The sequence below is a fragment of the Thermobia domestica genome, chromosome 11 (assembly GCF_964235325.1).
Source record: "Thermobia domestica chromosome 11, izTheDome1.hap1.1, whole genome shotgun sequence".
Lineage (NCBI taxonomy): Eukaryota > Metazoa > Arthropoda > Insecta > Zygentoma > Lepismatidae > Thermobia > Thermobia domestica.
This window is the reverse complement of record NC_137464.1, coordinates 69651064-69668719: the sequence shown is the minus strand read 5'-3', so window position 1 is coordinate 69668719 and position 17656 is coordinate 69651064. Positions and strand designations below refer to the sequence as shown.

General features: G+C 36.8%; 1 protein-coding gene across 1 annotated transcript in view; it reads right to left on the bottom strand.

Annotated features, from left to right (window-relative positions):
• Positions 1-14032: 14032 nt before the first annotated feature.
• LOC145664157 (eukaryotic initiation factor 4A-III) overlaps positions 14033-17656 on the bottom strand; it is a 48038-nt gene continuing 44414 nt past the window's right edge. The window contains exons 9-10 of the mRNA XM_081730561.1: positions 16308-16435; positions 14033-14217 (exon numbers count right to left, since the gene is read on the bottom strand). Coding sequence (XP_081586687.1) covers positions 14201-14217; positions 16308-16435 — 145 coding nt within the window. The 3' untranslated portion in view covers positions 14033-14200. The remainder of the gene's footprint in view (positions 14218-16307; positions 16436-17656) is intronic.

The window sequence follows — 17656 nt, the reverse complement described above, 5'->3', positions numbered from 1 at the left end:
GTAAGACATGTAGAAATTGTATTTTAATAACCATGAGTATGGATTCGAACCCCTCCACTTGCATGTTTTTCTTTTTACTTTTTGTAGCTACGTCGAAACGTTCAATTTTTATTCTTTACTAATTGCAAATGGCGTTTACATTCAAAATAAGAGGAATTTTGGTGGCATTTGTTCGGATACTCTTCTCTTTCGAAATGAAGAAAAGAATAAAAGCAATACGCAAAGACAAGAAGTATTATCAGTACTAAACATTACCAATAATAATTGCTACGAAAGACTAAATACGACCTCTTTTACCATCTCTCTTAAGCTGTGTGTATTATTAACAAAAATTTTTAAAAACGTCCTTGCCTGGGATGCGAACTGGCGTCCTTTCCATTTGTAAACTTGCATATTAGCCACTACACCAAGTTCAGGGCATGGTGAATGTTTAGTTGTCGGCGTATTTGTTGTATTTGTGTTTTATGTTCGCACTTCGATAATTCTTTCTCTTTTTTCTCCGTTTAACAGTTGTTTCTGGTTTTCTCTTTCTCTGTCGTACTTTATTTACACTATGCACTATTCGTATTCACAGCTTGTGCCCCTCTGCAATGTCTTATTCAGATTAAACTTTTCTTTTTGCCCCTCAGTAAACATTTGATTGATTTAATTCTCATACTCTCCACGGATGGAGCGCAGGAATGCCAGACTCGAAAAATAGGTGTACATTTACTTTTCTGACAGATAATACTCAAAGTAGACCTTAATACTAAAGATAGATAGATAGATACCTTCCTTAGTAAAGAGCTAGTATGCCACTAACGTCTGTGACTAACCCTGGATTAACGAATTATCTCTTAATACCGCCCCCATATGTTTAAAATACGCAAATCCATATTTCTTACATTTTCAGAGGGTTTCTCGCCGGTGCTTGTCCAAAGATGGAACACCCATAAAACAATATCTATCATCAATTTTTCTCACAAAAATACAAACCATTACTTCTTACGCCTTGGAAAACAATTCGCTATTCATTCCCTTTTTTCGCAAAACTTGCGATGGCTATACTATTCTAACGCAAGTCCAAAGGGGGAGCCTACCGCGCACTTCCATGATCAAAAAAACAAACGATCGTGTTTCTTTCTTTCGAGTCTAACTGTGGAAAAGTGCTATAAATCTACAGGTAGCTCATGCACATCTACTTAGGAAATACCAGACGCAAACGCAATATTTGCGAAAATCAGATCTATCTCGCTAAACTGTGCACCACACTCTGAAACCGCTTTCTTTATTTGTTTCTTTCTACCTACGTTAAAATAATATGAACACAATTTTTGCGAAAATCAAATCTATCTCGGGAAACTGCCCCACTGCTAGCTGAAACCTGTTTATATCTACATTTTTTCAGTATAGGAACACTTTTTAGTAGGATCACAATTTAAAAATTTCTCATTGAGTAATTACGAAAAAAAGCGAGCCAAATAATTATCAGAGTAACAACGTTACCAAACGAATCAACTAATTTTTTTTTTAGAAAATGGGCAGTACGCATTTCTGTTTAATCTCGCTTTCAGTTATAAAAATCACAAGAAATTCCACACTTGCTTCTGCAGTAAATTATGAACTATAAACGGTACTAAATCATTTTCATCCTTCAGTGGTGGCTCTTAAGGAACATCACCAGCTACGCTTAATGTGGTTGATAGAGAACCTTGGACAGTTCCCACATACATGATTCCATTTCGGTTACGTTCTAAAGTAAAAGAAAATAAAAGAGATGGTTGATAAGTCTCTAAGTCTGACAGTTTTATCTCTAAGTCTGACAGTTTTTTTATAGAAATAACCTTATTGCCATTCCCAAAAGCGATTCGAACCAAGTTTGGCTGGTCCTGGATTTGAGGAAACTTTCGACCCGCTTAAAACCCGTAAACGATTTATCTCCGGGTGTACAAGATATTTTGGACCAACTAGCATAGACTAAATTTTGTGCAAAGGCAGACATGGAGCTGAGTCTTCACCTAATTAGATTAGATGAGGCAGACCAAGAACTCACTAGTTTCAGTGTCTATCAACTAGGTTTTCCTCATAGTCTTTAAAATGAATACTTTACCGCAAGGCTTCCGTACGTCTACCTTAATTCTACGATTCCTTTCAAAATTAGATCATTCATCATGGTCCCGATATGTACAACAAGCAGTTAGTGTATGTAACAATATGCCCCTGACACAATCAGGTACCGCCTCTTTTACGCTGCTTTATGGGCAATATTTTGGATTTCCTATAACAATACATTACAAATTCCTCAACAGAACACAGAACAAGATGACAGATTGTTGCAAATAGATGAACTAAGGTCTTTGGTTTATTTCCATAAGCATCGGGTATTTCAGCAAATGAAAACGAAAGCGCAGAATAAGCCGAGAGATTATCCACTAGGTAGTCAGGTGATGGTCAAGACATTATACACAAAGAAGGGTGAATCGCCATCAATGTCGGAATTATATACTGGACCTCATACGGTCAAAGCCAAATCTCATCATGATAATGAATATATAATAGACATTAATGGCACATTACAGTCCATCGCTATAGATCGTTTAAAAATCTACATCCCTGACACATTACCAGATCCTGTTTTCCAGGCGAAATACCGCAAATACACGGCCCGTAATGCCCCTAAGTAATTCCATTTTCTATATATTAGAGAAATTTCTCCTTTTACTATAAGTAGTTCTCATATTTATATATAATACAATTGATTTCTTCGTTATAGAAATGTTTAACATTTCCTTTAGGTTGAGATGAGAGAATATATTTAGTTTCTGCATATGTAAAAAAAAAAAGTATGGGTCAAACATAGTTTAGTACATCTCAAGCATTTGGTTTAAGTCTAATTACATATTTTAGGTTACATTCTTCAAGGTTTAAACATGGTCATCAACCATAGCTTTCTCTTTATTGTTATCTACTGTATACTTATTGAATTATCTGTATTACTTTCCTGTATATAGATTATTGTATATCATTTTAAGTGATATTTATTTATGTATTGATTATATTACTACTGTAGGTAACACTTATATGTATATGCCACCCACCCACCTAACCTTTCCCTCCCAATTTTGTGAATTAGCACTAACCGAATGTCGGTATAGTACGCACTCCATTATTGCGAGTCTGTTCCACACTCGCTAGATACCACGACAATGTGTACTACAACTCAGTCAACAGTTTAACTGGTAAGTTTTATGGTGTTGGGTCGAAAAGGAATTTTGGTTAAAAAGGATTAAAAAAAATAGGCCGAAAGTTTAGGCTAAATTTATACCAAAAGGAATTTGGAAGAGTATAACTAACTCTATGGCCTATGGAACCCGGAGGTTCAATGCCGCGTTCACAAAAGCTCTCCACTGACTTCTATCCTTAGCTAACTGCATCCAGTTTCTACTTTGTATTCCTATCTCTGCGAGATCCATCTTAATATTATCCTCCCATCTGCGCCTAGGTCTTCCTAATGGTCGTTTTCCTATGGGTCTTCCAGTCAAGACTTTGAAAGCGTTTCTACTTTCTTCCATTCTAGCTACATGGCCTGCCCACCTAAGCCTCCTAGACTTGACGACCCTAACAATGTTGGGTAAACCGTATAAACTATGTAGTTCCTCGTTATGAAGTTTCCGCCATTCCCCATTCTCGTTCCTCTTGGGTCCGAATATTCTTCTCAGGATCTTGTTCTCAAATACTTTCAGTCTATGTTCTTCCCTCAGAGTAAGTGACCATGTTTCGCAACCATACAAAACAACAGGCATGATTATCCTTTTATATATTTTAAGCTTCAAATTCTTCGACAGAATTCGCGACGACAAGAGATTTTGAATCGAATAGTAACACGAATTCCCTGCTTTTAGTCGGCATTTAATTTCTTCGTGAATATGATTTTCGTCTGTTAATATTGATCCTAAATATTTGAAAGTATCCACTTTATCAAAAGTATTATTTAATATTTTAACGCCTCCACAATTTGCAGTATTACGGTCCCGACGCACTTCCATGTATTTAGTTTTCTCTGCATTTACTTCTAAACCCATGTCCCTGCAAGCATTTAATAAGATCTCTGCATTTATTTCTACTGTTCTCCTATCATCCCCTATTAAATTTACATCATCAGCATATGCCATCACCTGATGAATGCCGTTCAACTCTAGGCCCTGGTTGCTATCTTTGATTTTCCTTATAGCGTATTCCAGCACAAAGTTAAATAATAATGGCGACAACGCATCTCCTTGTTTCAGGCCATTTTCGACGTGAAAGCTCGTGGACAAAAATTTTCCTACCCGGACTTTACTTTGGGATTCACTTAAGCATAACTTAATTAATCCAATTAGCTTTCTCGGTATTCCAAGTTCTGTAAGAACGTTGTACAATGTTTCTCTCCTAACCGAATCGTAAGCCTTTCTAAAATCAATAAATAGTTGATGTACCGGCGTATTGTATTCCCACTTTTTTTCGAGTATTTGGCGAATGGTAAATATTTGGTCAATAGTTGATCGATTTCGTCTAAATCCGCACTGATAATCTCCAATAATTTCATCTGCGTATGGGGTCAGTCTTGCTAATAGAATGTTTGAAAGGATTTTATAGGATGTTGACAGAAGAGAAATGCCTCGATAATTATTACAGTCAGTTTTGTCGCCTTTCTTGTGAATTGGAACAATGATTGATTCTTTCCATTCTTGTGGCAATTCTTCCTTGTTCCAGATAAGGAGAATGAGTTTGTGTATCTTGTTCCACAATTTTTCGCCTCCAGCTAAAATTAACTCAGCCGGAATTTCATCCACACCCGGAGATTTGTGTTTCTTTAATTTCTTTATAGCGGCTTCTACTTCTATTCGATTGGGTTCTGGAATATACGGTTCTGCGGTGTGTATCTCATTTTCTCCACGCGCATTAGTTTTTGGCTGCGTGTTCAGCAAATCGTCAAAGAAATCTTTCCATCTATTTAAGAGGCTATCCGTATCGGTGAGAACTGTTCCGTCAGCTTTCTTTAATATATAAGCACGAGGTTGATAGCCTTTCTTAAATTCGTTAATCCCCTTATACATGTCCCGAATATTTTTATTTTTACTATTATCTTCAAGTTCCTTAATTTTAGCTTTCAAAAAATCGCGTTTCTTTGTTCTAAAAGTTTTGGAAGTTTCCCGCCTGATATCTGCGAAATTTTGTGTAGTTATTTCATTCGGATTTTGTAGCCACCGCAATTTTGCCTGTTTTCTCTTCTCTGCTAGTTTAATGCATTCTTGGTCGAACCATGGTTTGTTTCTACGTATTTCCGCGTGTCCCAATTTTTCTACTGCTGAACTTTTAATGCTATCTCTAATTTCAATCCAAGTATCCTCAACACTAGTGCACTCCGAGTCTTCTAAAACCGAGAATCTATTCGAAACTTCAATCTGGTATTCCTTTCTTACATGGCTCGCTTCTAATTTCTTTAAATTAAATCTCTCCGTTTTCGGACATTGAATATTACCTTTATTGAACGATAACCTCTCCCGTATTATCGCTACTACCAGGTAGTGATCAGTATCACAATCAGCCCCTCTAAACGACCGGACGTCAATTATGCTAGATTGCCTTCTTCTATCTACTAAAACGTGATCAATTTGATTATGTGTTCTTCCGTCTGGTGATGTCCAAGTGTATTTATGAACGTCGCGATGTGGGAATTTTGTACTTTTTACGATTAGGTTTTTGGATGTTGCAAAGTTCACGAGTCTAACACCGTTGTCATTACTTTCCTTATGCAAACTTTCGTTCCCTATGATCGGTTTGAAAATATCCTCTCGTCCTACCTTCGCATTGAAATCCCCTAATAGAATCTTCATATGGTATCGCGGGAGTTGGTCAAATATCCGTTCCACTTCTTCGTAAAAACTATCTTTTATATCGTCACCCTTATCTTCAGTTGGAGCATGTACATTTAAAACAATAATATCACACCACCGTCCCTTGAGAGTAATAAAAGAAAGTCTGTCAGTAACAAATTCAACCCGTTTAATTGCTGGTAATATTCGTTTGTGAACGAAAAACCCTGTTCCTAACTGGTGATTTTTATTTCCTTCCCCGTAAAAGAACGTAAAATTTCCGGAATTCTCAGACCCATTTCCTTCCCATCTAACTTCCTGAACTCCTACTAGGTCCATCCTGTATTTCTCTAACTCACTCGTAACAGATTTTAACGCGCCTGCCCTATAAAGACTTCTAATATTCCATGTTCCAAATCTCATGTCCATTTTCTTTTGCCGAGGTCGTGCCAAGTTATCAGTCCTTGTCCGAGGCTTTTGTGAATGTTTCTGAACAAGTACCTTTTTTTACAGGATGAGGGTGTTAGCCTTACCCAAACCCCCAAGCTGGAGGACCACTCCTAATCGTCTGTCCGCGACTGCTTATTCAGTATATTCGCAGCTAACCTCTATATCTAGAGGCCTTCTCCTCGATCCGCAACCTGAGGACGCGCCATGCCGTGGTGACAGGAACCCACGTTACACGGTTTGGAAGAGTATTATCTTCTTATAAGATTTACTTTATTTCCTCTAGAATCTCATCATTTTCTTCCCCAAGTATCAACAGCCTTTTCTCTTATATTCACAGCAAATTGCTAATTGACTTCTGATTTTGAAATGTTTCCCCAAATATTTAGCCTCTTCGGCCGCCCATGCGTCTAGTTCGTCCGGTAGTAATATTCCGGATAACCAGACTTTTCCCTTTTTTTCCTCCTTTTCCCTCATTTCTTCTAAGTAAAATTTTAGTTCTTTCAATAAAAAGTCGTTGTGCACAAATTCGAAGAACAAGCATCCATGTTTTCTATACATAACCCATACCCACTTTGTTAAAAATCTTTCCATCTCTTCCATGAACATCACTTTCACGAGCCTAGATTGCAAATAGAACTTCAGTTAATTCCCTCTTTCTTATATATAGTTTCTCTGACATCACTTCAATGTCTGGTATTTCTATACTTAAACTACCATAACGGCTTTTCCCGTTACATATTTTCACAATATTTCTCTCTTTCACATTGTGCATGTTTTTTTTTTTTTTTTTTTTTTTTTTCAAGCCAGCTACTTTGAGATATGTCGCATGTGTATATTATATGTTTGGTAAAATCCCTTTTCCCACCATCTCATTAAATTCGTTTTTTTTCCCACCCTATATCCCGTTTCCTTTCCGTCTATACATATAATTTAAATATTAGTTATTAATCTCTCTCTCATCTCTCCTCATTCTACACGGCACAACGCCATCATATCACCAGCGGCATTCTGCTGACTACAGCCTCCTGGATGATCTCGTCTCCAGAGATCACAGATGTCTTCGCCACATTGACGTCTAGTCTCGTTTTGACCGTTGATGGCTGTCTAGGCAGCATCCATGGCAGAAGTTTTCACCACCAGCATCCAGTACCCGGTTCAGCAGCAGTGTTTCCATCAACAGCAGCTCCTTCTAGTGCTTTCTCCAGGGATCGATTCATCCTCTTGGATCACTTCCATGGGACATCGTCCAGACACTTCCAGTGATCCCGCTTCACCAGATGGTTTCCAGTTTATCACCCCCAACTGTCATGTACTCATCATTCATGTCAAGATGTCACAAACTATCGTCTTCGACTACCGTTCGTGTTACATCTTGTGATCATCCTTGCCCACAGCCATAGGCGCCGACTTTGGGGAGGGGGCAGGACACTTTTGGCCCCCTCAATATTTAAAGGTGGGGTCCTTGCTCCCCAATATAATCCAGTTCAGGAAAAATTAACAAAGAGGAGCAAGAATTTATTTCGTAAACTTTGTCGTGCCTTTAATTCAATATTAGGGACAGCCTTCTTGTTCGATAGAAAACGCCATTTTCAAAACTGTGTTTAATAGAGCACTGAGGCTTCAATCAACAATCTGGCAGCACTAATATGACAAGTGAAGATCAATGTGGTGCGCCAACTTGCAGTGAAGTTCCCAAATTTTGAACTTGAATTTGATTCAATGTCTTTAGGCAAATGTGACTTAGGTCGTGAATTTCCCAGCGGAGCGGATGCAGAGGACCGAGATCAGGGGGGAAGGGGTCTTCATCAAGCAGTTGATAGAAAACGGCTGACTATAATGATATATTTACTCATTGTTTGAGCCCCCCTCCCAATATTTTCTTCAAGTCGGCGCCTATGCGCACAGCATCTCTGTCTTGGTGATCCGGAACCAAAGACAGCCTTGTAGATGTCCAGCGGTAGTGTTAACATCTTGTCACTCTTCAACAAGTTTGCAGACAGGGTTTCCAGTCGTATCCAATTACCACCAACGTCATCCCAAGCCGAGCTTTTGGGACTGATCACCCCAGGAGACTAACATTTCAAGGATGTTCCAAGTTTTCGTCTCCCCTGCCTGATTCTGTGGAGCTGCAGCCGATAAGAAACAATACCCACCTGCCCAAGGATCATCTCTCTCCAGATGCAACGTATCATCACGTCATCGCTCATCGCAGCTTATCATCCAAGGAAGACGTTCCTTCTCCTGTGCCCCAAATTGCTGTATCTTCACTGTCAAGGTTAACTTTCTCCACGACAATGAACTTAGTTTTCAGATCAATGAAAAACACCACGCTTCTTTGTTTATAAACACTTGTACAGTCCTTCACAAAAAGTGAGTGTGATTTATACTTATCAGTGTCTTTGTTTCCGTTACAATGACTATATACAGTGAACACTCACTATTCCGTGCTATTTGTTGAAATATTAAAATTTTGATTTATTGCTCTTTTTTCTAATTTGATGACTTTGCATTCAAATAAGAGAACAATTTTAGCACGAAAGGCTGTGTTATATTTGTTTAATTTAACTGTTGAAATATTAAAACGAAACTTTTGCATATGAGTGTACAATCACGAACATTTTATTAGTGTAGTACATAAAAAATAGCTAAAACGTCAGAAGACACACAACTTTTCAGAAAAACCCAATACAAAAATAGGCCACAAGGACTTACTACGTACAGGTTGTTTTTCACATTCTTTCGTCTCTCAACCTAGTATATAAGCTTGAAAAATCGGAACATTAGGTTATCTTTGATTTTGGATCTGGACTCTTTCGAAGCTCCGAAGAATTGTCTTCAGTATACGCTGCACCGAGATTAGAGAGAGAGCACCGAATCTAATATGTAAGTTTTAACCTTTCTTTAAATATTAGTCTCTGAAGAAGTAATTTCTTCTTGGCATTCTCCTGCCTCTTAAATAACAGCTCTTAAAGCTTATTTGTAATTGATTGTTAATTCAATATTGTTTGAAATACGCAGACTTTCCTTTGAGCTCACAAAATTCATGAATCAATATTTTAGTTGTTAATTGTAACAAGTCTGCATGCATGTAATATTGTTATGGATAATAAATCCATATATTGAAATTCTTTTCTTTTCACATATACTACCGAAATAATAGTAAACTGTTATCAAGATTAAACGATACTAACCACTATACATAACTCTCATACCTAAGATAAATTTTTCATAAATTAAACAAGAATGCATTATTCTCACTGAAATCTGGAGGTGAAGGATTCATGATGTGGTGCTCTTTCGCATGGTTTGGACTGGGACCGTGGTGTTAGTGCCTGGAACCATGAATGCCGACGCCTATCAAGCAATATTAGACAATTTTACATTACTTACCCTTTGGCAACAACTCGTTTGTGGGAGCTTTGTTTCAACAAGACAATGTCAGTGTTTATAAATCGTACGCTATCACAGGGGATGGGGGTGTAGCCAAGGCTCGACTCGTCGGCGCAAACCTGTGACCTCGAGCCTATTGAATATCTTTGATTAGCTGGAATGCTGGTTCAGGGTCCGACCACAACGTACCATATCCAGCGACGCACTGTTCACCATGCTGCATTAAGAACAATATCTTGTAGGAAGTTCTCCTAGAAGAGTCGAGGCTGTCTTTTCAGTGAATGGCAGACCTACAACATACTTACCAGCACAAGGTGAGCAAATTCTCAGTGGTATCCGGTCATTAATGACAATATAGTGTGTGATTGCAGAAAATTACATGAAATTGTGCTGTTTCAGTTTACAATTCAAATTTACGAAGTATTACTTATGTATACACGTAGCAAAACAACAAACCTTATTAATACACAAAATAGTATACTCTCTACCTAATTACAAAGTAGTAATGGAGCCCTATTTAGTGATTCAAGTCTCATATTTATGGCGTGTAGGCTACAAAAGACGGATGACAAAACAGCTGTGAATAAGGATGAAAGAGCTGTCAGAAGTGATGAAACGACAGTGCATAGACTCAATGCTCACTACACATGGCATTACGACCGAATCTTTGAACTTGAAATGGTCCTATATACCAACTTAAACAAAACGAGAAATAACCTTAAAAGCTTAATTTATTGCGAGGGGAACTGAAACATTTATGGACGACTAGCAGCGTTCACCCCGCTTCGCTGGGGTCACCCCGGAACGCAATAAACTTTGTTACTTAGATAATTTTTACTTTTTCGCTTTCAAGTGATATGATAAAAACCATAGAAGATTGGAGTAAATGTTAACATTATATCGCCTGTCATTTATGTTAACCCGCCGAGTGACACGGTCATGTGGGTTGCATATAAATACGGTTAGATTTAGCTATGATGAGCTAACAAAGGATTTGTACGTTATGGACACTTGAATGGTCAATTATCTCAAGACACTGGTAATTGAAAATTAAAGTGATATGATAAAAACCATCTAGGGTCCAAATCTTAATAACCCCCCAAAAATGAAAGAAATTGGTTCAGCCGTATTAGCGTGATGAGCTAACAAAGGATTTGTACGTTCTCTTTTATATATATAGATAATACTTAAAATATATGTATTCATGCCAAAAATGCTATTGATAAATTATATGTTCAAAGTTAGGTCTCCGAAGATGGGGTCTGCAGATACCTGCAATCTATTACGTAATACATCGGTAAGATTCATAACGATTTCCTCTTAGCTCTTTGCTTTCAGTTTTTCAGATGTAGTAAGTCGATTAAAGTTCACTCGTAATCTTGGACGTCATATGTAAAATTCGTTTGTTCTGAGGTCTGGGATCTTAACCAAAGCCAATGAATGTCGTCACCAAGTTACACGATTATCGATCGTATAATTCGCAGCTGCCATCGAAATTCGTAATATGTATATTTCTTTTAATTCTTTGTGTAAATTTCAGGTACCCAGCATCACAACTTATCGAACAGATATAACAATGGTTCAAACCCATCATCATTCACAAGAAAGTAAGTGTGTGTCCCGCTACACGATAGTAACTTTGTTCCTGTCAAATTAAGGATCAATTAGGTAACATTCTTGCTTAGGTCAGCAGCGAAAATTTTGTTTATAAGATCCACTCAGATGGTAGCAGACTTCGTCCAACATTCACAGATACCAGATAAAGGCATCCTTGTTCATGTGTGCTCATTCAATCACAAATCAATCAATAATAATGTGTTTGAGATGCTTACAGAACAGCTGGACTTTGTTTCGAGGTATTCTTTGAACACCTAAATGATGCATCAGAAAGGCACTGCCTGACGTTGAACCGAATGCAATTTTCGGTGGGATATGCTATATTTATATTCTAAAAAAGTAAAATAAAATAAAAGGAATATAGAATTGACAATTTAGGTTATGTTTATTTAAGGGGACAAAGTAATGATCGTAAAAAGCTTTAGAAACTGACTTTAGGAAAAACATTAGAAAGATAAAAATAAGTTCTTGTTGGAATAATTCAATGTCATTACTGTATTTGACAAAAGTTTAGAAAAATGCTCTCAAAAGGAGTAAAATAATTTTTGGTTGGGCAGAATAAAGAAATGGTATTAAGACAAATCAACGGTCAAGAGCGAACCAATTCTCTTTTAGCCCTCAACTTTAGAAAGTGTGCGCAATGATTTTAGGCTTGCAGCGCACTTTATAAAAGCATTCCTATGATCAATTTCTCTAATATAACTTCCTTAACTTGACAATATTTGTCTTACTGTTTTATTTGAGGTGGCACGTATCTCAAACCATTCTGTCATCTACTGAAGTAATACTGAATTAACTGACGTTGCTCACGTGTATACGCAATCTAAATACATTTGCAATAACTAATTTAATTTTATAGTAAAATGATAAGCTATAGTGAAAATATTGCATTATCATTGGCTTTACGTACCTCTACAAAGCGCTAGTTAGTGTAGGATTTCGTGAAATTTAAGTTGCAACATCTTACTATATATATATATATATATCCAGTATTCTAAAAAAAATGGCGCTCATGGACAACAGAGCGCTACAGGTCAAAATAAAGCGAAATGGCAAAGTCGCAGATTAACTTACAACAATTTACATTGTTCTACGAATCAATCAAGCAGTTACGTCGCTTGTTACGCTAATAGGTAGTGCTGGTTGTCCACGTCTATCGACTATGACTGCCACCTGGAAAGAATCAATGTAACTATTTGATGGATTGGTAGGGGCACGAGTTTTTCGCACTAAGAATTTGAAAATTTCGCGTTTCGTTCTTCATATTTCGCGTCTGGTCGCATTTTCCAAATAAAGCTTCGCATTTTGTAGCTCTTGTGGAAAACATATTTCCTGACATTTTTACAATTGTTTCTTTTATTCATGAATTACTACAGAAATAAAACCAGATTTAAACATAAAAACCATCATTTTCGCACTCCTTTCCTCCAGTCTGTATATTTATCTGCGGCTTCCCCATCACAGACAAAGTGTTAGGAATCAGTACAATCACGAAAAATTGAATTTACGCAAGTGAATATGTCAGCTGCTTCAGCGTGTCATTCTAAAACGCAGACTTTCAAACAAAGGTGATGGAGCGTTCAGTTTGGTGCAAGCGCCGATAACAAGTCTGACAACGTCTTTTATGCGGTTGACCTTGAGTAGCAGAAGACAGAAGGTGTCTGCAATGATGCCACTGGCTAGCTAATTAAAATAGCTCTCCCCATCCAGCTGCGATGGTGATAGCTAACATGCACCATGTTCTCTATAGCCGTGTCCGAATCACGCAAAATGTACCGTTCATGCCACGTTTTATTGTTCCGCCAGCGGAAAACTAGCGTTTCTAAATTAAAGAAAACGTATTTTTAAAATGTCGCGTATTGTTAGAAATTTCGCGCAAAACTGCCAATTTCGCGTTTTATCGCGCAATGAAAACCAATTAAAATACACACACAAGAATATCATAAAATATCAAGAAACTGAAAATCACTTAATTCTGACGCATTTCGTTTTCTCGCGCATTGCGAAAAACTCGTGCCTCTATGGATGGGGGAGATCTACCATACGTTTCTTTATCTGCGACGTTGCCATGTATTACAATTCGCGTGTTCACACAAGGATCCGAAAGGTAAAATATTATACATAATTTTCACTTTATTATAACTCGAAGAATAGTTCTCTATGGTCATTGGGTGTCATTTTTAGAACAGCCGATTATATAATATATACATATATAAAACCTGATAAAAGATTGTAATAAGAAATAAACACGACTTTTTTTTTTTTTTTTTTTTTAATCCTGTCAGAGGTTAGTGCATCCACCGAATCTAAGGAAGTACTTGACGAATTACAGCGGACGTTTCACCCGGATGCAACTAATGGGATCGGTGGACAAGTGCAATGAGGAAGAGTACAATGAAAATAATAAATGATAGCAGAATATACATTGGATGAGATTTTAAAATTTATTGACCTATTTCGGTTTCTCTTTGATTCAACAGGTGAAGGAAATAATGCATGTAAGAAAACTGTAAAACAGTGAAAGCTAATTATATTGATTAGAGCTACGAGGAAATCTACAAAACAGGAATATTATACCACTCAGTCAGAGGTGTATTTTTTTTTTTCTCCTCTGTGACTAAGTTTTATTTCGTTACTACAAATACAACTCATTACTATAGGTAGATTAATGTTAGTTTCGCTTGCGTCACTTTGTGAAATTTTGGTAAAATGGTGTAACATAAAATAATTAAAACACAGAATGCAATATATAAAAAACATATTATTCTCTTGTTCATGTACAGGTTGAAGCTATAATACAACAAATAAAGAAAAATCGAACATGTAATTGTCAAACGTGCGCAAATGTGTGTGTAAAAGAATGTCCTTCGGGCGCTTGGTCTCCATGTTGGTCCATTTTTAAAACTTCTCTATATGAGATCAGCCACTGGATAAAGAAAAGGAAAAGAGAATTAGTATTGTGTGTATAACTGATCGACAGATTAAATATATAACATATACTTCTTAATTACGAAAACACACAAGTATTACTAAATGTCATAACTATATGCACCCTATGATTGGTTGAATTAGGATTTAGTGTCCCTTTCAGTACAAGGCTATATGAAACATTGACGTACAGCTTAATGAGGGATCCGAACCACATGAGCTCCAACCGGAAATCGAACTCGGGTCTCTAGCGCCGAAGATGCAAACGCTAACCATATAACTACAAGAGAGTTCTATATACCGTATTTGCGCGAATATACGCGTCACTTTTCTTTCCCTACATTTTGACTTGAAAAATCATGGTGCGGCCTATAATCGAGATTTTTCCCTCAGATCATAAATCATCAATTTCAAAATTACATGTACACGTATCTTGTGGATTGAAATGAATACCATTACAAGTTACTACAGTTACTTTTGTAAACCACCAAAGACTTAAGAAGAAAATAGCAGAAAAACATATCCTGTTCACAAAAATTGCCACCTTCATTGGATACTGGTAACACCTTACACTGGCACAGAAAACACTTGTACATTTAATACCTTTATTAACAGGAATACCTTAATCTTTGTTATACAGTATATATAATATACACGGAATATGTATATACAGTTCTGTTCTTGATAAAAGAAAAGCAACTTTGTTCTGTAAAACTGTATCAGCTTGTTTGCACTCACCCAAATCAAGCACAATCATTTCCCACCATCTCATCATCACCAGCGTCTGATTCTTCACCCTCGCTAGACGATCCAGAATGCTGATCAGAGTCAGTATCACAAAGGTCATCTTCATGAGTCACCCTTAATTATGCGGAAGTTAAAGAAGGGGAGGGAGATAGATGTATCTCAAAGTACTGTCTAATTGAACTTTCTCGTAAATTTAGTACTGCGGCCTATATTCACACGCGGCTTATATTTGTACAAATACGGTATATCCTAAGAACATTACCCAATAGTTTATTTACTTCTACTGTAACTAATTCTCTAAAGAATCCAATACTTTAACGAATGCAGAGCTACAAACCTCCAATTCAAATACGCACTCAACTACTTCCTAAAACATCTTGGATGGTGAGAAAAATGACTAGCGATGTAGTGGTCTCCATGCCGTATATTCGACAAGCTTTAGAAAAATTAATCTGATTAATAATGTTGCGTGTACATCACTACCTACTCGTGTATTCTTTACATGTAACCTAAATATCATACTAACTTAGCTTATGTAACCTTCTACGTAATGATCTAACCTAACGTTAACTACGTTCATATACTTTCTACAAAATCAAACTTCGTAACCAAAACTAGGTTGTAGGTGATGGCCCTATTGTTGTAGGTGATGGCCCTATCATACACTTAAACCACTAAAAATATCTGCTGCGTATAGGACGAGAATGTAATTGGTGAAAACTACGGTAAGAACTTCTTTTATGGAGAAAAACTTTGACACAAAAAAATGTCCCTTGCTCACAATTAATATGTCAGTTTAAACAGAATCATTTAAACGCTTTGATCTACTATAATTTTGACAAACGAGAAATATTGACCAGTAATTGGTTAGACCACGTAATAATACTATACCTATCATCTATTTGGGGAAATTCATAATTGGGTGAATGGGTTCCCACATTTTAGCAAAAAACAAAGAAACATATTGTCACTAATGCTGCCGTTTAGTTGTTCCATCACTAACTCGTCAAGGGCAGTGATCATTATGTCGCGCACTATTGCTGACAACGAAAGTGATGTCAGCCAATATCAAGCAGTGAAAGGAGCAACTGAGCGTTGGTCAACAAGTAAAATCTCATGTCAAAAATATCTTCAATCATGAAACTAATATCTTGCGCTTGGTGAGAACAAGAGAGGGCGTCATTCACTCTCAAGTGATCATCATTGCAGAGATTTATTCCCAACAACTCCATCATCTTAATTCCGCCGAAACGATGTCTAGTTCTTAAGCGTACAGAACACGCTTCAAAAATATGCACCACACTCATTACGACTAACTACTTAATATGAAAATTAACTTACCATTCATAGGCATTTCATCAATCTGTGTGGAATAGTACTGTTCAATATCACGCAAAATCCTGATGTCATCGCTCTTCACGAAGTTAATGGCCACACCTTTCCTCCCAAATCGACCTGATCGACCGATTCTGCAAATAAATTACATTATTGTGTATATTTTATTTTGCAACTAATTAATTTACAGATCTTTTCCAGCACCACAGACAAGTAAGACGAGACTGACTACTTCATGGGGAATCCAAATTACTCGAGCTTTTATCCAAGGCTCTGTGCCCTCACTATTAATATTAATAATAATAATAAATTAAAAAGAAAAACAAAGTTTAATCTTATCTTGGCATGTCTAGACTTAAGAACATATCATTGTGCTTATAAGAATGGAACAAATACAATACACAAATTTATCGAGCTATCACACTAATGTATGGTACCTACGTACAAGGAGTATTAAGGGCTCACAGAAAATCCATTAGAAATGCGCACTTTCATATGGATTATGATCTATTCTGCGCTTTGTAGACGAACTACTTGTGGCATTCTTCATGCTCATACTACCGCTACTGGTTTTCAATAAAAAGCACGAAACGTGCACACCAAACATATGAAGATAAAGAACCACTGATAATATACGGGAAATCGTAGAGGACTGTTTCTTGTTGAGCAGATCACTATTTTAAGAAAGTAGGGAAATGAAGAAATAAATAATCCCTAGTCTCTTGGCATATTGTCCTTTTAAGATTCCACGACTCAAGGAAGAAGTATAATGTCTGTAACGAAATGGTTAGATTATACTTGTGGCGTTTTGTACTTCCCATGTGAGACATTTTAATAAGAGCATTTCATATAATGTATACTTCTCAGAAATCAAACGATGAAGAAATATAACTTACATATTTATAAAAAGTATCCTATTTCATTTATTCTCTAAAATATCACTTGAAGGGAACTAGTTTATTTACAACATGTGATTTGCAATAAATAAATAAATTGTACGATTATAAAGATAGACGAATGGATGGACAGAGTTAAAAATATACAGGAGTACAAGAACTGACAGTTCTTGTATACAAAGCAGGCTTAAATTGTCATTCACAATGCTGCTTCCTTCACTGGATGACACTTTCAAATTCGATATACGCTGGAACATACGTTATTAGTAGTATAAATTATTATCAAAGTGATGAAGACACCTAAAGAAAATGCAACTTATTAATAAGCGTGAGACCAGCGATAGAATGCAGAACAGGAAGTGGAAGGGAGGCACATCGTCATGAAAGGTTTCCCGAGAAACACTGTACCATTCCTCATGAAGTGCACTACTCAGCTCCGTCACCAAAGATAGAGTGAAT